The 24,016-nt window shown below is 45.9% G+C and overlaps 1 protein-coding gene across 1 annotated transcript; it reads left to right on the plus strand.

The window, feature by feature from the left end:
• The first annotated feature begins 2,046 nt into the window (after window positions 1–2,046).
• On the plus strand, window positions 2,047–10,550 carry KCNE3 (potassium voltage-gated channel subfamily E regulatory subunit 3). Its single transcript, XM_063095843.1, has 3 exons — window positions 2,047–2,160; window positions 7,461–7,594; window positions 9,964–10,550. The coding sequence occupies exon 3, from the start codon at window positions 10,012–10,014 to the stop codon at window positions 10,315–10,317; it is 306 nt and encodes a 101-aa protein (XP_062951913.1). The 5' UTR covers window positions 2,047–2,160; window positions 7,461–7,594; window positions 9,964–10,011; the 3' UTR covers window positions 10,318–10,550.
• The last annotated feature ends 13,466 nt before the right edge of the window (window positions 10,551–24,016 follow it).

Below are 24,016 nucleotides of genomic sequence, written 5' to 3' on the forward strand. Positions count from 1 at the left end.
CCCAGCTCTAGGCATGTTGCATACATTAGGTCATCTAAGCCTCATAGGAAGCCAGCAAGGCACAGCTGGGGAAATGAGGCAGCTCAGTCTGCTTTCCAACCCCTTGGCTAGCTGCGGTACCTAACAGGTTCCTGCCCCATCCTCACTCCAGAGAAGAGAAAGTGGAAGATAGACCTTAAAATCTAAGGAGTTAAAAAGGGAACAAAGATTAGGCTTATACTTCATGTCTCCAATGGGTTCAAGGACCAAAGGATAGAGGTAAACAGGAGGCAGTTTTTGTCATAATGTGAGAACATCCTAACAATTAGAGCCATCTGGCTGCCGTGGAGGCAGTGAGCTCCCTGTCACTAGAGGTGTGCAGGAGAAGCTAGAGAGCCTCATGTCAAATGAAAGATAGAAGATTCATTAGGTGAGGGATTTGACTAGAAAACTCTCAGTCCTTCCAATTTAGATTCTATCACTAGATGATTCTAGACTCTAAGATGGTATGGTTCTAAAATTTTATTAGAACAAGAGACAATCCCCTGTTTTCAAGGAACTCACAATCTAGTAGATGAGGTGGGCAAATGGTTACTTTCAATCATTGTAATAAATGTTCCTATAAAGAAAGTGCAAGGCCCTGGACAGGTTCTGGAAAAGAACCCTGACTGAGCCAGGGCTATTTCCTCAAGGCTAGTCTTAAGAACCATTTGCATCAGAGTTGTTTGAGAGTTTTGTTTAAAAATACTGATTTCTGGGTTCTACTCCAGATCTCCTCAATCAGAACCTCTGGAGTGGAGCCCAAAACACTACTTTACTAAAGCAAACTCCTGGGTGATTCTTAGGTAACCTGAAAATTGAGACTGCATGCCTGGTTGTCAGGATACCTTCTCTGTGAGGCCGTCTCTAGACTGAGATAAAGGAATAGCTAAATCAAAACATGTAACCACAGAAATAATATGGAAATAATGTGTTTTGATGAAGATCAGCAATTTTGGACATAACGCCCATCATGTAGTAGGTCTTTTTAAAATGATAGCACTTTCTAAATATATTGAGGTTCTGTGACTGACGGTATGTGCCTCAGATATCCGGGAACAGATCTTTGTAAGGGAGTGACAGAGTTGGGCTGAGTTTGTTAGTAATTATTCCGAGGCTATAGGCTGGTAAAGAAGACTATGATAAGGGCTCCCCACAGAGTTCCTGAGAAACTGTTCCCTGCTATTGTCCATTCCCCTGCCACTAGCCTCCTGGCTCTCATTTCCCAGCTGTCCCTGGCTGCTTCTCTTCTCTGGAGCCTGCAATGTCACCAGCAAGAAAGCAACAATTTGAGAGAGGGTCTGCTGGCCTGAAAAATGAAGACTGTTATGGGACAGAGATGAGTAAGGTACGGCTGGACACAAGTTGGTCAGGCATATGAGGGACTGTTGAGGCTTGGTGGACAAGACATCTACTGGGGCTAAGGAGAGAGAAAGGTGTAGTGGATTCCGAGTCTGAGCTCCGCCACTGACTTGCTTGGGGGGCATGGGCAAGTCCCTTCTCCATCTGGGTCTCTGCATCCTGCCTGGAAAAGAGGGCCTCTGATAGAATCAGATGATTTCTCCAATGACCCTCCATTTTTAATGTTTTGGATTCTAAGGTCTCATCTGACCTCAACCATAAGCCTGTGAAGAAAGCAAGCAGAAACTGTACCCATTTTACAGTGGGGAAGCCAAGGCCCAGGGAGGAGCAGTGACTTGCCCACTACTACACAGCCACATAGGAGCAACGCCTTATTGCACCAGCGCCCCGCGTTGCAGATCAGCCTCATGCTGGGCTAGCTGAGAAGCGACTGAAAAGCATTCGGTCTCAGGACCAGGAAGCAGGCTCTGCAAGGGACGAGACCAGGAAGCAGGCTCTGCAAGGGACGGAAGGGTTGGAGCCCACAGCGTGTGAGGACAAGAAGCTGGGAGGAGGAGTCTGAAGCCTGTCCCGGGAGTAGCGGGCGAGACCGGGGGAGGAGACGCCCTAGCGGAGGGAAAAGGAGCATCGGCACGGGTGGCAGCGCAGACCCGGAGGGTATGGGGCGGTGCTGGGCGCCCGCGGAGCGCACAAAGGGGCGCAGTGCACAGACCATCCCAGAGTAGAGGGCATCGTGTCCAGCGAGCAAACGGCTTCCCACGGAGCCTTGCCAAGAGGCAGGTAAGGCGCGCCCGCAGGGCTGGGAAGGGTGAGCTGCAGCCGGGGTAGGGTAGACACGAGGGGTCTTCGGGCCTCCCTTCTGAAGGCCCAGACGTGCTGTGCATAAGACAGCAGACCCGAGGTGGGGCAGGCTAAAATACCGAGCACATCCTCCCCAGGGCCAAGCACAGGGACCCCGGGGCAGCACGTGGGAGCGGAGCTGGGCTCCTTGCGCGCGCCTCCTGGAGACGTGGGGACTTGCGCCGGCACTCGCAAGCCCCGGGACCGCGGCATACAAGTTCCTCCACACCCACAGGTACGCAGGCGAACACCTGAGGGTCCGCGGCGAGCGCATACGCGGAAATGACACTCAAGGACCCAGCGCAGTCTTGCTGCTTGGCTGGAGCCCCTGGCTCTGCGGAGTTCTGTACTCCATTGTACCCCTTACCTATGGACCCAGTCCCGGGAAAAGCGTGGGCACGCGGAAAGGCATCTTCTGCTGCTAGTAATGTAGGTCTAGCCTGGTGGTCAGGACACGTGAGTTCTAGTTTACTGGTTGTGTGTACCGGCACCAGTTTTCCACCTGCTCTGTGCCTTGTGCTTTCTTTTCCCGAGTCATCACCTGTATAATGGACCTCCTGCTCCTGTTGCCCATGTACCCCATGAGACATGAGGGGGAAAGGGGACTAGATGTGAGAGTCTCTTATCTAGAAAGTAAATGAGTTCAACCCCTGTGTGAGGGCCCATGGAGAGTATCTCCTCCGAACCACCCCTCCCTACTTCTCAGCAATTTGCACATGGGGAAATGGAGGAGGATGACTTACCCACGGTCACACCAGGGACCAGAAGTAGAACCCAAGTCTTTTCACTCCTAGCCCAGGGCTCTGCACTTCCCCTGCTCAGGGATATTCTAAATGTAGAAGCTCCTTATTATTTCCCGGCATCCAGACACTTGGTCAGTTCCAAATGCAGCAGACCATCCTGGAGGCTCGGAAACTGCTTTCAGATTTTTCTTGACTGCTTGAGATGTCAGCCAACAACCTTCTCCATCACTGAATCACTCCACACCTCTCAAAGCACATTTCTATCCATACACTTAATGTGTGGGTGCTCAAAATACTCTCTAAGAGGGAGGCAAGATGAGAAAACCCATCTTACTGATGAGGAAAATGAGGCCCAGAGTGGAGAAGTGACTTAACCAAGACACATGGCTTGACATGTTGGCAAAACAGGACAGAAACCTAGGTCTCTTGATTCCCACTCTGATGTTTTCTCCACCAAGCACAGGACTACAGAATGGCACCCCTAAATGATGGAGGTTACACGGTTGATCAGAGAGGGTGGGAAACAAGGAAGACTTCTGAGGGAACTAAGCATTTCTGAGAAGAAGAGTAATAAGAAGCTCCTGGCTTCCTCTGAGGGTAAGAGAGCCAGGGTGCGGTGAGGGGACATAGGATGGCTGTTCTTGGTCATATGTGGGGGGTGGGAGGTGGGAAGGGAAGATATGAAGACAGAAAAGGAAACAGTGTGACTAGGCTGCCCAATAATTATCTCTTATGTTTGTAGTTTCTTTCTTTTTTTTTTTTTTAAACATGACAGATAAGAGGATCTCAACCCTTGGCTTGGTGTTTTCAGCACCACACTCTCCCAAGTGAGCCACGAGCCAGGGACGGGCTGGCCCTATGTTTGCAGTTTCTAAAACACTTTCTCATCTATTGTGTCCTCCGCTTCCCATGTGAGATAAGCAGGGCAGGGATAATTATCCCCATCTATCCCCAAGATTAGGTTCAAAGGAAATCAATACAGGGCTCAAGGCCACACAGCCAAGATTGGAACTATGAAAAGCACACTTGAAAGGCAAGATCACAGGCCGAGTAACTGGGAGTTGGACTTTGTGTGTGCAGTAGCTGGGTGTGTGTGTCCACACCCTGGGTAGGTACACAGGGAAGAGGGTTGCAAGGCCATTTCTGGTATTTGGGGGCCAAGAATGTTTGCCATTTGGATTCAATGGGGTTCAGGTGCAGGAAGTGTCTGGGCTTCCAAAAGGGGATTAGAATTCCTCCTCCCCTTACTCACCCTACCTGATTGAGCCTTCTTTTCTTTGAGCCTCCCCTTCCTCATACTAAATGGGATCTGTTTTGGCCTGCCCTTGAAGTTGCTTTTTAAGTATTATAAGCTATATTCATGAATGCCTATGTGTGTGCTGGAGGGGGGATGGTCTTATAGAAGAGGCACTGATTCATTTATTTTTGAGCACCTGCTGTGTACTCAGGCCTGGGGAATAAAGAAATATATGAGGCACAAGTCCCTGCCCTCATACCTCACAGCACATGGTTTAATACACACACACACACAATTTCAGAACAGTGTAGTGCTCTAATAGGGCTTTGTACAAAGTGCTTTGGGAACAGACAAGAGGAATTGACTGACTGGCTAGGGAGGGGGAAAGGAGAGGGTCTACAGAGGTGACATTGGAGCTGGGTTTTGAAGGATGAGAAGGAGTTCACCAGATTAAAAAGAGGAAGGGTATTCCTGCCTAAGAAAACAGCATGAGCAAAGGCAAGACATGTGCGAGTACAAGGAATGTTTGGAGAATGGCCTGCAGCTCAGTGGGCACAGGGTGCTGGGGAGAGCTGTAGAGAGATGGGGCTAGAGGTAGGGTGACATCCAAAGGAGCTTGAATAACAATCATAAGAGTTTAGACGCTGCCCTACAGGCAGCAGGGAACTTTTGGTAGAAAGATCTGTGGAAGGGTAGTCAGGATACCTGGTTTCTGGCCCCACCTCTGCCACTACTGGGCTGTGAGACCTTCAGCAAGTGATCTCCTTGGGGGAGAACTCTATTTTCCCACTGGTTGAATGAGGAGTTTGCACCAATAACATGATCATTGAGACCCCTTCCAGCTCAGATTCTATTCCTGCGTCTCCTTCCAACTAGATGTTAAGGCTCGCTCCTTCAACCCCTCTCCCACTCCCCCAGCTCTCCGGTCCACAGTAGTGATAAGATCACCGGGGGTGGAGGGTGGGGGGATAGTGGCAAAATTCTGCATCCCAGGAGTTGTCTTTGGACCCTCTATCTGCTTTGCGTGACTTTTTCTACCTGCCTCTCTATACCTCATTTCCAGGCACTTTTCATTCTGAAAGAGTAGCTGAAAAAGAGCAATGGGGAAACTAAGAAGAACCAGTGGTGGAGTTTCACTTTTTCCCTGAAAGTAAATCTTACTAAGAGATCCAGTTCATCCTTCAGATCACAGCTTTATGCCCCAACCCTCAAGTCAGAGGCTGGGCAAGTTCAAATCAAGTACATTTATTGAGAATCTGTTAATGTGAGGGAAATAGCAGGAACAGAGTGTGGAGAAAGAGGATGAGCCTGGCACGTCTGGGGAATCAGGAGCAGACCTGGGGCAGAAGGGGCCCGGGGAGACAAGACTACTAACGCGGGCTAGCTCCTACTCCAAAACTTACTATCCCTGGGCTGGATGCTGACTAAGGTTGGTGAGAATGTGCGATGCAGGAAAAGGCAGTAGTAATGGAATTAGAGCAGATGGCACCCCTGACACAAGGAGCCTGTGTTGGTGCAATATGCAGCTCAGGTGCTAGGGAACACTGCCATTTGTAGTGGAAAGAGCACCCGAACAGCACCCCAAAGGCCTGGGTTCTCGTCTGAGCTCTGTACTTACTAGTCATGTCATTTTGGACTAGTCACTTCCTCTTTCTGAGCTTCAGTTTCCCCATCTACAAAATGGAGGAGTTGACCTAGAATGTAGATTGTAGATTATCTTTAAAGTCTCTTTCAGCTTGCTCAGTAACTGTTCATCTTCCTTCCTAACTGGTCTATCACCTGTTTCAAGCCAAGGCCTCTCCCAGGGCAGGAGCTCTGTCTCCCCTATCCGAGGAGCTTTGTAATCAGTGACTCTCCTGGAGAAGGAAGCCAAGGAGCTCAGAAACAGGAGCAAAATGCCTAAGGTTCCTGACTGCCAATCCCCGACTTGGGACTCTCATACAGGTCACAGAGAACCAACCTGTCCCTCATCAGCTCTCTCCCGACCCAAACAGGATGCCCTTGCACCCAGGCCCTCACCCCCACCCAAACCCAGCACCCAAAGATGTGTAACTATGGCCTCTTTTCTCCTATCAGAACCACAAACATCCTGGTCTATCCAGAGTGGCCCTGGCAGGAGGGCCTAAGGGATGAAAGATTTCATGAATCTTCACTCCCCTCACTGAACCCCTCCTCAGAGCCCACTCAGTCCCTGACATCACCCCCTTCTGCACAGAGTCCATCTCCTCCCCAGGCTAGATCACCCTGGCTGGTGAGCATCAAGAGGAAATACAAACAAGTCAGCCAGTTCAGCACTCAGTTTATCTAGGCAAGATTATTAGGTATCGGTCAGTCCCAGGGCTCAGAAGCATCTTCACCTGTGAGGAAGAAGTCTTCAGTCCTCTCTATCTTGGGATTCAAGGGGCTCTGGAAAGCCCCTCGAATGATTCTCCCACCAGCCTATCTGATCTCCCATTATCTCACAGTCTGGTTGTGTGATTTGTACCATCATGGTATGTTAGGGCTGACCAAGATCCCTTTATTTTACAGATAGAGACAGAAGCTGAGGCCCAGAAAAGGGAAGTCACATGCCCAAAGTCACACAAGTAGCTGCTGAACCAAGACAGCTCCCTGACTGTCCATTTCCTTCACTGTAAAGTGAAGGTGTTTAGACTAGATGGACTCTGCAGGCCCTTCCAGCATCAGCTCTGCAAAGCACTTTGTGATATTCTTTAATTTTCACAACAAAGCTGTGCTATGGATAGTGGTAATTCTGTGAACATGTTTATACTCTGTCTATCCAAAAAGATTGAGTAGTAACACATCATTTGTTCCTGTATGAAATACCAACCCAACTGCCAACTGCCATGCTACCACTCACATCATTCCCTTGGGATTCTAAAAGGCTCCTGCTAAGGTACCAGCACCCTTGGGAAAGGGAATGTTTCAGGCTACACCATTATTAGCTGGCTCCTGAACAGGGGTCCACATGTTAAGCTGACGTTTCTCATGAAGTCACCCAATCAAGACATCCTAAGCCTGGAGTTGGGGGACAACAGTCAGATGCCCCTTGGCCACTGCACAATTCCTGTTACTGCAACCCTCAGCTGGCCTGACCCAGCTGCTACAGAAAGCGGAGGGGACTAGGGAGGGGGTAAGACTATTGCACAAGCCTTGGGGCCCAGCCTTGGGCGATCCACCCTGGTTCTGAAGTTTTTCTGTGTGTCTGGTTCCTTCCCTTTCTGCCGTCTCCCTTTCTTTCCGACTCTGGACTTTCCCAGCTCCCCAAGTCAATACTGAGACTCCAGATGTGTCCAGAGACATCCTGAGGAGGTTGAAGGGCTGAGGAGCTTTAAGGCATCTACAAGAAGATTCCTGAAGCCAATTCAGAGCCAGCAAATTTGCCTGCTATTTGGTGAGTTTTCCAGATTGAGATTGCCATTCCTCTACCCTGTTAGTTAAAACCCATTTCTAAGGATATCTAAGAAAATTGGTAACAGTGACTGCCCTGGGAAGGAGCCTTGGATGACTAGGAACAGGGACATTTCATCTTCATTGTATATACTGCTTTTTTTTTTTTTTTTTTTAACTGTGTATACATATTTGCTTCTCAAAAATGAAAAACAGATATGTTTTAAAAATCCTCTTTAACATAATAAAAGTGTATGCTCACAGCCAGCCTTGAGGGAGGCAGGGCAGAAATAACAATCTTTTTTGTTTGTTTTAATTATGGTAAAAAATACACAAAATTTACCATCTTAACCATTTTTAAGTGCACAGCTCAGTAGAGTTAGCCATATTCACACTGTTGTACAGCAGACCTCTAGAACTTTTTTACCTTGGAAAACTGAAATTCTATACTGTCATACAACTCCCAATTATCATATTTTTCGATAGGTAGGGAAACTGAAGCCCGAACAGGAAAAGTAGCTATTTCCCTCAGAGTGGGCTCCTCCTGACACTTACACTGTCTGTCGTCTATCTGTAACATTGTCTGAGACCACTTCATCCTTCAGCTCTCGCTGTAGCTATTCCCTCCCCCAAACTCCCCTCACGTCTCACATCTGTCCCTGCCCCCACTTTGTCATCCCCTATGTCTCAGCTCAGGACTCAGCATCTTGCACCATAACTATTTCAAGACCACTGTAACTGGGCTCCCTGCATCCTCATTTCTTGTTCCCTCCAGCCAATCTTAGGGCAGTCTCCTAGGAAAAGAGAGCACCTAACCATTCTCAAGGTAGTCCCATAGACGGGGGAGAGACATAACCCTGATGACAAGGAGTCAAGACGTTTGTCTGATGCTACCTTTATCAAAAGCAGGAGGACAGCCACACGTTGCCTTATATGCCTTATATGCTGGGGGGAAGGGAAGGCTGCGATGATAAAGCCTGTGGAGTGTAGTTGAGGGGTGGGGATCACTGGATGCAGGCTTCCTGAGGGAAGTGAGTATGGAGCCTTGTTTAAAGGGAATGACATATGGTTCTTCAGAGACAAGGATGCAAGGCTGTCTTAGGATGTTTTTCTGTATTATATGAGGGTACTTCAAAAAGTTCATGGAAAAATAGAATTTAAAATAATAGGAATCTTTTCATGAACTTTTTTTTTTTTTTTTTTTTTTTTAAAAGATGACCGGTAAGGGGATCTTGACCCTTGACTTGGTGTTGTGAGCACCACACTCAGCCAGTGAGCGAACCGGCCATCCGTATATGGGATCCGAACCCGGGGCATTGGTGTTATCAGCACCACACTCTCCCAAGTGAGCCACGGGCCGGCCCTTTTCATGAACTTTTTGAAGACCCTTCATAGACTAAGGATCCCTGAGAAGAAGGAAAAGGAGCATTTATTATCACCTATTATATGCCACGTACACAGTTACTTTGGGAAGGCGGGATAGTGGAGGTGCTTGTGTATTCTCTCTCTGGGGAGGGTAAACTCCCAACCAGACTGAGCACTCCTTTCCCCTCCCCACCCTCAGGCCCACCCTGCTCTTCTCTTCTCCAATCAACCTCTCCCTGCAGCACCTCCCCGCCTTTCCAAGAGAATGTCCCCATATAGCAAGGAATACCTAGAGTTCTTGAGAGGTCAAATGATCCAGCTTCTGGCCTCCAGTAGAGTGAAATTTAAGCCATCCCCAAACATCTTTTAAATAGTGTCTGTGGAGTATAAAAAAATAACTGTGCTGAGGGAGAGTTCTGATGAACGTCTTCTAATGGTGCTGCACAGTCTTGCTGAGAGCTGGCAGAGAAGCAGAGGAGCTCTGAGCTGACCACTGAATAGCAGGGCTTTCTATCTTGGCTCTACCTCAAATATTCTCTGTGATCATGGACAGCTACTTATTGTCACTGAGCCTCAGTTTCCCTGTGTACAAAAAGGGAGGAGTTAGATTAAATAATTCCTAAGGTCCTTCTAACTTAAAGTTCAGTGATTTATAGAATCCAAAGAAAGGAAAGATTAACACAGGTTACAGTGGTCAGGGAAGGCTTTCTTCCACAAGTATTTATTGAGCACCTATTGAAATATGGGCCAGTCCTGGATGATTGCTCTATTATTTAGATTCTTCCCCACAGCTTCTGCATTCATAGAGTCATAAGTGCTCATATATAGCAGTGAGTAAAACAGACATAGGCCCGGCCTTCATTGAGCTTGTGTCTAGTGGAGAAGATAGACGAGAAATTAAGTAGTTCAGAGTAAACTATGATGCGAGGACTCAGATGGGGTCTGAGGAACGGGGAAGTCATTAAAGCTGCAGATAACAAAAGTCATCCCCTCCCTCTTTTCTCTTAGCATCAGAGCGTCCTCTCTGATTGTTCCCACACCTCAATCCCTGTTGCTATGGAGGCCACCAATGGGACTGAGACCTGGTATGAGAGCCTGCACGCTGTGCTGAAGGCTCTAAATGCCACTCTTCACGGCAGATTGCTCTGCAGGCCGGGGCCAGGACCAGACAACTGGACTGAGGAGCACCGGGCCAGCCTACCTGGCCGTGATGACAACTCCTACATGTACGTTCTCTTTGTCATGTTCCTATTTGCTGTCACTGTGGGCAGCCTCATCCTGGGATACACTCGCTCCCGCAAAGTGGACAAGCGTAGTGACCCCTATCACGTATACATCAAGAACCGTGTGTCTATGCTGTAACGCGAGGCAGAAGATCAAGACACCTGAGGATTGTCTTCCAGGGCCTCCAAAACTCAGCTATGGACCACATCAGGCTTCAGTGTCCCTGTCTGTAAGATCAACAAGAAACAGAGCGAAGGGAGGTCATCATTGTGGTCGGAGGAGAGGGGCTGGCAGATCTGGGCCTTGTGGATAAGAATTTTTTCCAGGCAAAGATAGACTTTATAAACAGTGGGAGCCCATGAACAAACATATAGAAGAAGCAAAAAATAATGACCAATGACCAAAGGATAGTGACCAGTGAATGTGATGGTCAAGAAGAAGAGAGGAAAGTGGCTGGAGGATTGGGGCCCTGGGGGTTAGAGGAAGGAGAAGAGGAAGTTGAATCACAGGGAAATGAAACAGGAAGATGCCCTGGGGATACATTTTTAAAATAGCTTCAACAACCATGAGAAGCTGTGATGATATCCCATATCACAGGAAATCTGAGTGATATTACTTATTTTTTGTTCACATTTTATGTTTTTCAACACATTTAACATTGTGATTTCACACCCTCCTCCCCCCATGAGGAAAGCAGAGCATGTGCCCCACTGGCCATCTGGGCCAGAGCAGTGACATGATTGGAACCCAGAAACTCTGGTCACCTTGCCTAGTGCTTTTCAAAACCCTGTGCCACACAGGAGTTGATCCAGGCCTGAAGCTTATACAATTCTGAGCACTCTCTTTAAGAAAAAGAGTTAAAAAAACATCTGACTTTTGCAGATATTACAAAAATATACCACTCAGTTAATATGTTGCTAGGTGCCTCCTAGGACCCTAAGAAGGAGCCTGTGCAAGTGCAGGGTCCTGAATGTTCTGCCTCATTAACTTTGTTGTCGTTCACGTGCCTTTTGAGCTGTGTTGCAGGGCCCTTCCCAACCCCATCTCCAGTCATGGGGACTTCACTACCTCTAAAGCAGCCTCTTCCATTTTGATTGAGTTCTGTGAGAAATTTTCTGGTACCAGGTTGAAACCTGCTTCTAGAAGATTATTATCATACCTAGAAGATTATATATTAAAAGAAGCTGAGTGTGAAAAGCAGGTACATGGTTCAGTGGAAAGAAAACCAGCCCTGATTTTACCACTGAAGTGGTATATGACCTCAGGCTGGACACCTCTCTCTCTGGTCCTTTTTCCTCTTCAGCACAATGAAATAGATTTAGAAGTCTCTAAGAGCTCTATCAGTTCTGATATTCTAGGCTTCACATACGTTAGTTTGAGCCCTATGAAATTGCTGTGTTTGTAGGCCCCAAACAGCTGAATATCAGTACAGTAGTTTCATATGGTTCAAAGCTATATGCCCCAAGTCTCAGGCTGTTCTGTTTTTCCAAGTTCGATTTAAGGGATATCCATGTGGTCCACAGAAGGCCCCATTGAAATATGCATTTGTGTATAGCAAAACTCCGAAATAATATTTTGATGGCAGTTATCTCCAAGGAATAGGATTATGGGTGATTTTCCCTTTCCACTTTACAAATTTATGTAATATTTGACTTACTTGACCATATGTATGTCTTTGTATAAAGGGAAAAAAATCTACTTCCACTTATAAAAAATAAAAGTAAATGCCTATGTGTTTCTTAAATAGAGGATCACAGAACACATTTGATCCCATGAGCAGTTATTTTGACTCCCTGCAGATCTATGCTGAGCTCCACGGATGCTCAAGCCCTTCCTCATCTCTTCTGGAGGGAGAAGGTGGAGACCTCCTTAAGGAGATGTGACGTGTGGGAAGACAAGAGATTCAGAAGTCTGCAGCTGATAGGACTTTAGAGACCTTTGGAGGCAGAAATGTGGGAACACCCTGCCGGAGACAGCAGGTTGGTTGAGGAGACGGAACAGAAACCAGGCCCAGTGTGGTTGCTGTGTGACTTCAGTGTCCCCATCTGTGGAGGAGGCTCCCCTTCACATAGCTCTCACACTCACAGGGCTTAATAGTAAAATAAGTAAATAGTAAAATAGTAAAAAAAAAAAAAAAAAAAAAAAAAAAGTTATTTTGCTTGCATTTGCTTGCAAGTTTCAGAAACCCAGCGCATATTTCCATAAGTACATGAGGAGATTTATGAGAGGATTATGGGGTAGCTCACAAATTCAAAAGAGGAGTTACAGACACCGGGGCAACTCCAGGGATCTCTGGGCCTGGAACTACTTATTTGAATTCACAAAGTAGGAACTTAGTATATCTCATTACACACACCCACAGTTAAACTAAATCAAATTCTAGGATTTTAAGGGGGTGTAATTTAAACATTCTAATATTCTGTGATGGAAGCACTCCTCTCAGCCCTCCGCCTGCTTTTCCCCAGCCCGATTGTTTGGAAGCTCACTCAGCCCATAGGATCTTTGACTGCACTGGTTCTGCCCTCTGCTGGCCAAATCCCAGCACATTACCTTGAACCCTAAAAGCAAAACTTCAATAATCATTCACTGAACAGATATTTATCGAGTGCCTACTATGTGCCAAGCACTCACCTAGGCACACTTGGAGTACATAAGGAAACAAAAAAGATAAAATAAGTTTCTTCCCTAATACTTAAGAGCATCTACATGTCAGGAACTGGTCCTGTGTAAAAGTATTTTACACACTTTAACTCATTTAGCTTTTAAAACCCTCATAACAACCCTATGTAGTAGGTATTTCTTATAATTACTTCAAAAGAGCCCACTGGTTCTAGATCTAGGGCCTTCACACACCCTCAACCCACTTTAGGTCCTGTGGCACACACAGCTGAGCATGGATCTGAATAGTTCCCAGAAGTGAATGAGAAAGTGATTTGGGAAAATGATGGCAGAGCATTGACACCAGAGGCCTGAATTTGGCTTCCCTAGAAAAAATGTGAGACAGGCATTTATTGATGGAGCATGTATTAGTCCATTTCTGTTGTTTATAACAAAATACCTGAAACTAGATGATTTATAAAGAAAATGAAATTTATTGCTTACAGTTTTGGAGGCTAGGAAGTTCAAGGTCCAAGGAACATATCTGATGGTGGTGACAATGACCCAGGACTCCCACATTACAAGATGGTGGAAACAGAGAGAGCAGGGAAACCAAACTCATTCACTCTCCTTCTATTTATTTATTTATTTTTAAAAAGATGACCGCTAAGGGGATCTTAACTCTTGACTTGATGTTGTCAGCACCACGGTCTCAAGTGAGCTAACCGGCCATCCCTATATAGGGATCTGAACCCGTGGCCTTGGTGTTATCAGCGCCACACTCTCCCAAGTGAGCCACGGGCTGGCCCCCTTCACTCTCCTTTTAAAACCCTCAGAACCACACTCCTGACCACCATTATTAATCCATTCACTATGGCATGGTCCTACAATTTAATCACCTCTTCAAGGCCCCACTTTTCAATTACCATAATAGAATTCCTTTCCCTCAACAGTTACAGTGGGGATTGAGTTTTGGGGGGACATTCAACCCAAGGTAGAGCATTGTTCAGAAAAATCCTGTAAGGGAAAGAGTGAGGCAGGTAGGAAGGGAAAGAGCCAAACAAATGTGTTTTAGGTCATGTTTGGCCTTGGCCTGATCCACTGGGAACTGTTGTATATGGGTGGGGCATAAACCACACAGCAGAACTGCACTCCCTTGAGGGGAGGGGTCTGGAGTTTTGTATCTGCAGATCAGTCTGTGGTTGTGGGCCACCCTGCAGGGAGGGTGGACATGAGCAGGGTTGGGAGGAGTTTCCCATGAGCTGAGGGCAATTGTGTGGAGAAAGGTGGCAGCTGTGAGCTACTGCAGGCTAGCATAACAGAAGAAAGCCAAGCAAGGAAGTGGTCTTGATGGGAGATTAGCAACAGCCTGATTCCTCAGGAAAGTTCTGAAGCTCAATTTTCATCACAGAATTGGCCCCACCTTTTGTGGCTATCTTGTTCTACCCCGTGTCAGGGCTGCTGGCTGCTAGAAGGGCACTTAACCTCCCAGATGTGCTCACATTTGGCTGAGGCCAAATCTCTGGGGAAGAGGGCAGCTCTGAGTTGATGGCAGCCAACAATCACCATGGCCTGGTGAAGGGGGCCTGCATGGGGGCCCCTAAGCAGCCACTACCGCTGTGCCGTTGGTGAAACAGGAGTAGAAGCAGAGTGTCACATCTTTGGAGCTCTTCCTAGTTTAAAAGACAAGAAGCACATGCCAAATCAAGAAAAATAAGATAACACCAAATATAACCAAGTAGGAAACAATATAATTAAGTACCAAAAAGTGTGGGAGACAGATACTAATGTAATGGTCAAGAAGAGGAGAGAGAAATAGTCATGGATGTTTCTTGGAGGAAGTGGGATTTGCAGTAGGTTATGAAGAACTGGTAGGATTATGATTAGGAAGTCCAATGTAGCATGGTCCAAGGCCAGCATTCCAAGTAGGTGGATGGCTCTGCTCAGTTATTCAGGGACGTAGGATAATGATTGACATCTTCACCATGTACCTTCCAAGGTCACTCTTATTGAAGCATTTCTGGTTAGTGAGGAGAGAGAATAGAAGCCCAGGGCTACAGATTTATTCTTAAGCAAGCAAGGCAAAAGATGCATACATCTCTTCTGCTCAGATTCATTTATAAGGGCTTAGTCAACATGGCAACTGTTTGCAAGGGTGGCTGGCAAATGAGATGTCTATCTGCATAGTCATGTCCCAGCCAAACGTCTATCACTGTGGAAGAAGGAGAGAATGGATTCTGGTGGACAGCTAGTGGTCTTCACCTTACCCTCCTCGTGCTCCCCCATGACTGATCAAGAGCAAAATACTTACAACCCCACCAAGAAGGAAGAAATGGAGCTACTCTGATTAGATCTTTTTTCAGAAGGGTGAGGATAGAAGCCTTGTGGGTATAACTAAGCCTGCCCTAGGTTCGTGACTTTTGCTCATTTTTTTTCTGGTACCAGTGAATCTGTTCTCTCCTCTCATTGGAATGGTAATATCCAAGATATTGGTTTAGGTGTAGGAGAAATACACAAAACAAGGCTTTCAGCCAGTCTTGTACAGGAAAACGAATCCTCTTTCAAATGCCTCTAAGAAACCAAGTACATGATCTGCCTGGATGAAATCAGAGAACCCATTTGTGGCAAGTGGTTAAACTGTGATGGAGAACAAGGGAGCAAGAAATTGCTCAGAAATTAGTGAACAGGAAAGAAAAAGAAATATTTGATGAACAACTGCGTGCCTCACTGCACATTTCCCTGGGCCACAGGGAACTGTCTCACCAAGGTTATACTCCATTCTGGGGGCAGCTCACAACCAATAATGAACTGACGCAAGGATACGAAAGTCTGGTTCCATCACCTCAATGTGGGACAACTCTGAGGGGCCATCTCAGCTCCGGAACTCCCCATAGGATCAGCCGAGGCTTCAGTTGCAACCACATTGTGAGTTAGCTGCTGCTTCTGCCCACTCCTGCTTCCTCACTTCCTTACCACTGTATCTCCCAAGAGCATTCCCCAAAAAACCTTCTGCATACAACTCTCCATCTCAGCCTGTTTCCAAGGGAATTACTCTCTCCCTCAATAACTATGCCCTAACATTGAGCCTGTACCAAAGTTAGTGTCAGTAATGATGGAGGCATGAGATGATACAATATAGATGTAGGCAGCTGTAGTTCTAGCAAACCAAAAAAAAAGACAAGGCAGTAGAGACCTGCAGCATAGAACTAGCCACTAGAGGGCCCAGTGCTACAGGTCTACAGCTCTGCTGCTACTTTAGAGCATAGAATTTTGCCCTTGACCTAGCAGATGACCAACATAATTGTCTACACAAGAGGAAAAATGGTTGGCCCATTGCTTCCTTTTCTTTTACCTATTCCAGGAACACCAGTGTCCTAGCCTGTTCCAATACACTGGCACCAAGCCCTCCGTGCCATTACATATATTACACATAAACTTATTCCCATAAATCAAGGCTTCCGAAGCCTGTTTTTTCCACCCACAGCTCTCATTGTTCTAAGGGGTTCTGAAGATCTGAAATGTGGAATTCCAAACAGTTGGTTGTGACAACTCTCACCTAAGAATGGACAGAATCAGTAACATAATCTGTCCAGTCCTGACACTTTCCCGGCTCCCCTCTGCCTGCACAGTTTGCAGTAAAGATAAGACATATAGGCTTAGATGTGAAATGCAGTGGCCAGGGGAGAAAGGTTATGCAGGCCTTCACAGAAGATGAAAAAGTTTGAGAACATTGTGTAATTGAGTGAGTCAATTAATTATCTCTTTCTAGTGTAGACTTAGAAAATAAGATTTAAAAGCAATCTTCCTGTCCACCCTATTTAGAAGGACAGTTAGTCTTTCGTAGGTTGAGGGGTTCCCTTACCTCAGGGAGAAAACATTTAGAGGTCTCTATTTCCAAAGTATAAATTCCTGAAGGACAGAGCTAGATTGTTTGGGGGAGAGAAAGCTCTGAAGATTAAAGGGGAGTAGAGTTGGAGTCTACAAAACTGGGAGGATGGAGGGGTGGTGGGTCCTGTGCTTGGATCTCTCCCAGGGTCCTCCTGGCATCTCTGACAGTGACACCTGGGGAATGAACACCAAACCATGGCTTTGGAAGCCATACAGGGATTCTTGGTGGCCAGGTTTACATGGAAGGAGTAAATACCTTAAGCAACTGGGCCAGATGCCTCTGATTGGTCCACACCTGCTTGGCAATGAGCAGATTTTCACCACAATTACAATGGGCTGACAATGGTCTTCCAGATTGGGTAAGCCCTGGGGTTTTTGCATCCTCACAGAAGTTCTGAAATTGAATGTCCCAGTATAAAATGAAAATGTGGGGCCCCTTGTTCAAAAATTAAGAATTTCAAGATGGTGACAGCAGAGTATTAAACCAAGCACAGGGCCCTTCTTAGCACCGGGTCCTGATGGAACATCCAGTGCCTGATGCAGATGAAGAAGCTGTAGTTCAAAGAAGAGTAGAAAAATGCAAGTTAGTGGCAGAGCCAGGACCACAACCTTGATCTTTATTCCCAGCCAGTAGTCTTTACCCCAGCATTTCCCAAGTCTGGTCTGTCCGATGGTAATAGATAGTCTATGAATAAAAGTTTCCACCAACAAGCAAGCTGTAAAACACCAGGTTAAGGTTAAATAGACATCTTTTGCAGAGCTCTTCAGGGACTTCTGTGTGCTACATGAATCTCCAAGACAGGGATAGAATATGGAACATTGCCCAAAAGTATTTGATATGGAATACTTTTTCAGGAGCATATTAAGTATCTCTTAAAACTCTTCCAGAAATCCTGCTCTCTATATACTGCTTCAGGGTGGCAGAAGTTTCCGTGTTTCGACCTGTGGGGTGTGGTTGTTCTTATTCTAAATTAGAAGCAAACATATTCTTTCCATTAGGCCTTCCTATCGGCATCACTGTTCCAGCTGACTTGTGAGCCTGAGGACATTCAAATAATGAAAACCAGATTCCAGGAGAAGTGTACATGTTTACAGTCACCCAGTTGTATCCAAAAGGCAGATCCAATATGCTTCTCTCCCAGGGGTAGGAATACAGAGACAAAACATACACCATGACCCCCAAATTCTTTCCATTCTGGGCAATTTGCTCACAGTCACCACATTACAAAAGTAAGAATAGCTAACGTCCCACATTTAGTCATGCAGGAAGCCAGGAAATCAGAATTCTCATCTTATCTCCTATATATATTAGACATTTGAACTATATTGATTACTTTATCTGCTCATCTCCTTACTTCTATCAAATGCTCTCTTTCATCAGATTATCTATCCCTTCTTTGAGCTACCACACATTTAGATTTCATTTGCAGCACTCCTTCCCCCAGTCCCTTGAGAATCTCTATGGAACATAGTTTGAAAACCAACTGATGATGATCTCTATATTCCTTTCAGCTCCAATAGTCTGTGATTCAAATTTATATAGTTTTGCAAGCTCTTGCCTCCACCTTTTAAGAAAGGAAACTAGCTCCTTGAGAAATGCTCCTTCTAATTTCTCAGAGGCCCAGAGAGTGATAAGATGACAGGTGACACAGATTTTTCTGGAGTTCCCAGCACAGGGATCCATTATATGGAATGTGCAGAGGGGAGGAGGCTACCTCTATACCCCCATCATGCTGTGCTTTGTCTCATGGGCTTCTAATCATTTATGCCCTTTTGATTCACAGTTTTTCGTAAAGCAGCTCTTCTATATTTTGCTGATTTTCCCTCACCCCTATTTCCCCTCCACAAATTATTAAGCACAGTGAGGGCAAGAAACAAATCTGCTAATGTTGAATTTGGACTCACTCCTCTCTGATTTTGAAGATTCTGTTACTGGACCCTCATTGCCTACCTCCTCCCTTGCCTTAGGATGAGTTCCCTCCCAGAAGAGACCTAAAACCCTCATGAAAAATAGACTTTTGGTGGGTTGGACCTACTAGGTCAGATGTGCCTGTTTGGGTCCTTCAGGAAGTAGATGCCAACACAGAATAAGAACTACATGAAATTTATTGGGGGAAACACCTGTGAAGGATAAAGGGGAGTCAGAACAGGATTAGGTGAGAGAGCCTCAGACAGCCAGTGAAAAAAGACAGGGGAGGAAGAAGGACCAGGCAGGAGGAGATTCAGACTTTAGTACAGCTATGAGAAAGTCTCAGCCAGGCAGATGGGGAGCCACAGACCAGAGATTGCCCATTAGAGGAGCCCCATGTTGGGGAGGAATGACTGGCTTTAGTATGTCTATATGCCTGCAGTGCTCAGTCAGCTGCAGGGATAAGGCCAGGAAGAACATGATGGGGGCTGTGTGTGTGTGTGTGTGTGTGTGTGTGTGTGTGTCTCCATGGGACATCTGAGCAGCATACTCCCCATGGCTGCCACACTATCCATGCCCACATCTGTGTGAATTCCAAAAGTGAACATAATTTAAGCTCAAACCAAAGCCCATTATGCATATTTGTCAGGTCAGTGCTAAATGACTATGCCGATTGTATTGTTAAAGCAATTCATAACTAAAGCCAATACGTTTCATTATTTTAGTTATACTAAGTTTACATTTGTATTGTCAGGGCTAGGGCTCAGACCCTTCAAGCCCATTGTACAGACTGGGTCACCAGAGCCCTCACATGCCACGCTGGGTCACCAGACTCCTCACATGCAGGTCCACGCTAGGTAATTGGGGAAGATCCTGAGAGCCATCAGCAGATGACACGAGCTCAGTCCTCAGCAGTAGCAGCAGAAGCAGCAGCAGTGGTGGCTTCTTGGGGCATCCCGGGGGCCCTGGCAGCAACAGCTTGCACCAACAGCCTCTGATAGCAATAGCAGTCTCCCCATGGCCCCCTTGGGGGCATCCCAGGGGCAGGGGGCACTGTGGATCAGAGCCACTCGTCCTTTATAGTTAAGTCTGATAACCCAGGACACCTGGGCACACATAGGCAATTACATTAGACAATAACCAAGGAACACCTGGGCACACGTGCATATTTACATCAAATGCTTGACAAGATTCTGAACATCTGAGGGGCCCTGACCATTTTCCTTTACTTTCCCTACAATATTTATTACAAATATTTATTGAGCATATAAAAGGTACTGCACTTGACACTGCAGCTGCCCTTCCTTCCTCAGTGAAGTAACCGAAGCTGAAAAGAGCTAGTCTGGGAAGGTTTCAGGTAATCAGCTAAGTTTTTATTACTATTATTGTCAAGAATACGCATGTTTTAATAGCCTTCATTATATATTAACACTATGTCAAACTTAGTACAAAAGAGAACAATCTTTAGGGAACTCAAGGTAAGTTTGCGATGGTAGGGAAAATGAAAAGTAAATGGTCAGGATCCCTCGGGGTTCAGAATCTTGCCAAGCATTTGATGTAAATGATAACTATGCACACGTGCCCAGGTGTTCCTTGGCTGTTGTCTGGATGCGCATGGACACCCTGGTGTTCCTGTGTTGTTTGACTCATGCCCAGGTGTTCCTGGGTTATTGGACTTAAGTATAAAGGACAAATGGTTCCGATACACAGTGCCCTCTGGACGACCTGGGAAGACACTAGTGTGGCTGCTGCTAGCTACCCGAGCTGGCATCTGAATAAAGCCTATTAATTTTTACCTATGGCTCCCAGGATCTTTTTCCTATTACCTACCTCGTGGACCTGCAGGTGAGGAGTTTGTGACCAACTCTGTACAACAGGTTTGAAGGGTCTGTGGGCCCTAGCCCTAGCAATACAGTGATAAAATATCCCCTGCCCTGTGGAGCTCAGAGCAGTCTTTTGAAGACTTTCCATGTTAATCACTGGATGCTCCAAGGAGGGAGGAGCCTTTTGGTAAAATTTGTCCTGGAGGTTACCAGAGAGACCTTGAAACTGATCTAGCAGCCAACTGAGGGCATGCTCCACCCTCACCAGCCAAGATTCAGGATTTACTGAGGGGCAGGCCCAACACCTGTTGTGGTTCCTGGATAAGATTCAAAATTTGAGGAGAAAAGGGAAGAGGAAGGAACTGGAAAAGAGGGATCTGTAGCTAGAAGAGGTAAGACAGCAAGCTTTTCAGAACCATGCCAAAATTCATCCAAATCTATTTGCCTGGCAAAAAAAGATAATGTCAGTGGTAGAAAGACCACCAGATAATGACACCTAAGCCCTGCCTCTAACTCCCTGGCTGAGCTTTGTCACTTAATGCCCCTCTGGGCCTGCACTCCTTGGCTGTAATCTACAGGGCTAAACCAGACACTCTTTAAAGTTCTTCCATTTGAACAGTCTAGGATTCTAACAAGCTTCCTTAAAATAATCTTGGAATAGCCTGCAAGCAAGAGAGGGGGAATAGGATGAAAAGAATTTCCTGTGAACCAAGAATAATATAATGTAATATAATGTAATATACATAGCACAACCTAACAACATAACAACCTAACCTAATGTAACATAACAAGCATTATGATAGGCAGATGAGTCTGGGAATGGAAGCTAGTAACATTTCTAAGATGAAGCTAATTTCATTATCAAGACATCCAGAGCATCAATATATGACTCTGTTCTATCTTTATACAGAGGTGCAGATGGTCAGGGAAGGAAAATAGTTCCACCTGTCAGCTGGTTCTAAAAGATCTGGGATTCAGATACATTTCATCAACACCTGAACCCCCATGACTAAAGCAAAGAACACGGAACTGTTCCTGTCCTTTATTAAACCCTCCTCCAGTTTTCCCTTGTAAAAACAAACCATTTCTACTCCCCTTTAAATTTGCATTTGCTGTTTATTTTCACCTAGATAAGAACGCTGGGAGGGGAAAGCATACTGTGGGATTTTTCCCAGGCCTACTATTTTAGGATTTTAAGAACAACAAGGTTGCAAGCTCCTTTCTTATTTATTTCTCCCATTGAGCTAAGAAAATGCCACAGATTAAAAAAAAAAAAAAAAAAAACAACGAAAAACTGCAGTCAAGGGAAATGACATAATTAGCAGCCAATCATGAAAAGGCTGTACAGTCTCCAAGCTTTCAGATACTTTATCTTCCAGGCTAGGCCCTCCCAGAGAGGATCAGGTTTTCTATTGGGTTTCTTCCTTTTCAAATTAAGCAGCAAGGAGGGCTATGTTCCAGAAACAAAAACACTTGACCTAGTCCCTGGTAGATAAACAGGTCTAGGGAGATTGAATGACTTGCAGGGAGAAAGTGCTCTGTGCTCCACGGGAAACCGGACTGAAGTGAAGGGAAATGAGATTATGGTGTCAGTGAGGACACAGGAGCAGCCACAGGAGGGCTGCGCTGCCTAAATAAATAATGACATGTTTGGCAAGCAGACCTAATTCTCGGACATGCCTGGGGCATACAGGTAGGCAGCCTGTTAACTTATGCTCAGCCTTTGGGTCTCAGCTTAAATGTTATTTTCTCTGGAATGCAGGGTGCCACACACAGTCGCGCTGTTTGCATGCTGCACACACCGAGAGTGTGCTGATCACAGCATAGATATTACAGATATATATTTTTTATGACAATTTTCTGGCAGTTTGCAGTCAAGTGTTTTGAGGAATGGGCACCCTATTTTTCTGATTCACAAAAAGGTGCTATATGGGCTGGCAGTGGCCCTGCTGAGAATCCTTTCCTAACTCTTATCAGAACAGGTGCAGTGCCCTTTCTAACTGCTTTAGAAGGACTCAGTACTCCCCCTATCACTGTATTTACCATACTTTTTTCTAATTGCCTGTTTACTGGTCGATACACATTCTAGATTATCAGCTTCATGAGGGCAGAGACTGCATCTTATGTGATGCTGTACCCTGGGGCCTGGGATGGTGCTTGGCCTCAGCACAGGCTCAATGGTATTTCTTGAACAAACGAGCGACATACTCAGAGCCACTCCAATGCTCTTGCCCAAGTGGACAGAGAGCTTGGCATAGTGGAAAGAGTACTAGCCATGTCCTGGCTTCAAGATGTTGCTCTGCCTCTAACTTACGATGTGACTCTAGGCAAGTCACTTCACCCCGGAATCCTGATGCAAAATAGGAATAATCCTGCCCTGCCCACCTCAAAGAGACATTGTAAGGAGCAATTTAGAGGTACCACTTGGTAAACTGTAAAAATACTAAACACATGAGAAGTAAGGGGCTGTTCCAGGGAAGCTGGACGGCTAAAGGGTCCTGGACCGGGAATAGTCTTGTATCTGAACGTAGTAAGTATTCACCTCCAGCAGAAAACAAGGATTTCTGGGTCAGGCAATACATTTTTGGTTGCTAGGGGCAGAAACCCCAAAATTTCAAAAGACAAATTCATTGTTTCACATAAATAAGGGCAAAGTTGTAGCTGGGTCTTCAGGACAACTGGAAATTGGCACAATAATGTCACAAGGTAAATTGTATTCTTGTTTTCCTATCCTTCTTCCCTGCCTCCCCACCTTCCTCTCTTCTCTGGGTGTCAACCTACTGACTACAGCCTGGCTTCCCCCACACAGCAAGGGACATGGCCACTAATAGCTTCTGGCCCCATCTCACAGTTTTTCCATCTAAGAGGGACCGAGCACCTTCCCTTACTTTCAGTTTGCAAAATTTCTCTTTGCCCTAGTTTGAAGTGATGTATCCACCCCTGTGCCAAGGAGTGTTCAAAAAGGGGTGGGGTTCTGTTCCAAGAAGCAAGGATGGGTGCTATACAGACAAAATGACTGACATCCACTACAGTTTTCTAAAGATCATTCCCCCGCTGAGACCTGAAGTGCCACCGTTTGCAAGCAGTTAGCTTTGGTTTGGGCTCTGTTCCTCTAGGATCATTTTTTTCTATACCTTCTCTTAGTTTTCTACAACAGAAGGAGGAGAGCAGAAGAGTGACAAGAGCAGGAGAGGGAAAGGCAACTAGACAAAATCACAGTCTGCTTTCCTCTGCAAACCTTCAACACACAATCAGGCAAGTGAGTGATGAATCTAGAAAGGTTAGTTCCCTTTCTAGAACTGGTAGCTAGTGACTTCACCTGCTCAACCTCAGATCCTAAATCCCTCTGTGCTTTGGCCAGGTCGTGGCTCCACTGCCAATGTTGCTGAACTGCAATACTATTGTGTGGGTCTGACACTTTCTCTTTCTGTGCTGTAGCATTACCTTCTTGTCTCCTTTCAAATAGTCCAACCCACATAGCTTATAGACAGAGAAACCACAGCCTCAGAGAAGGAAAATTTCTTATCCAACATGACATACTAAAGGAAGTTCATGGCCAAGCCAAGATCAGATTCTCGGTCATCTGACACTTGTTTTTCCTATTATACCACTTTTTGTT

Source organism: Cynocephalus volans, chromosome 4 (genome assembly GCF_027409185.1).
Source record: "Cynocephalus volans isolate mCynVol1 chromosome 4, mCynVol1.pri, whole genome shotgun sequence".
NCBI lineage: Eukaryota > Metazoa > Chordata > Mammalia > Dermoptera > Cynocephalidae > Cynocephalus > Cynocephalus volans.

What these genes read in the sequence shown, in the direction of transcription:
- KCNE3 (XM_063095843.1), top strand. Translation starts at nt 10,012, where the DNA reads ATGGAGGCCACCAATGGGACTGAGACCTGGTATGAGAGCCTGCACGCT.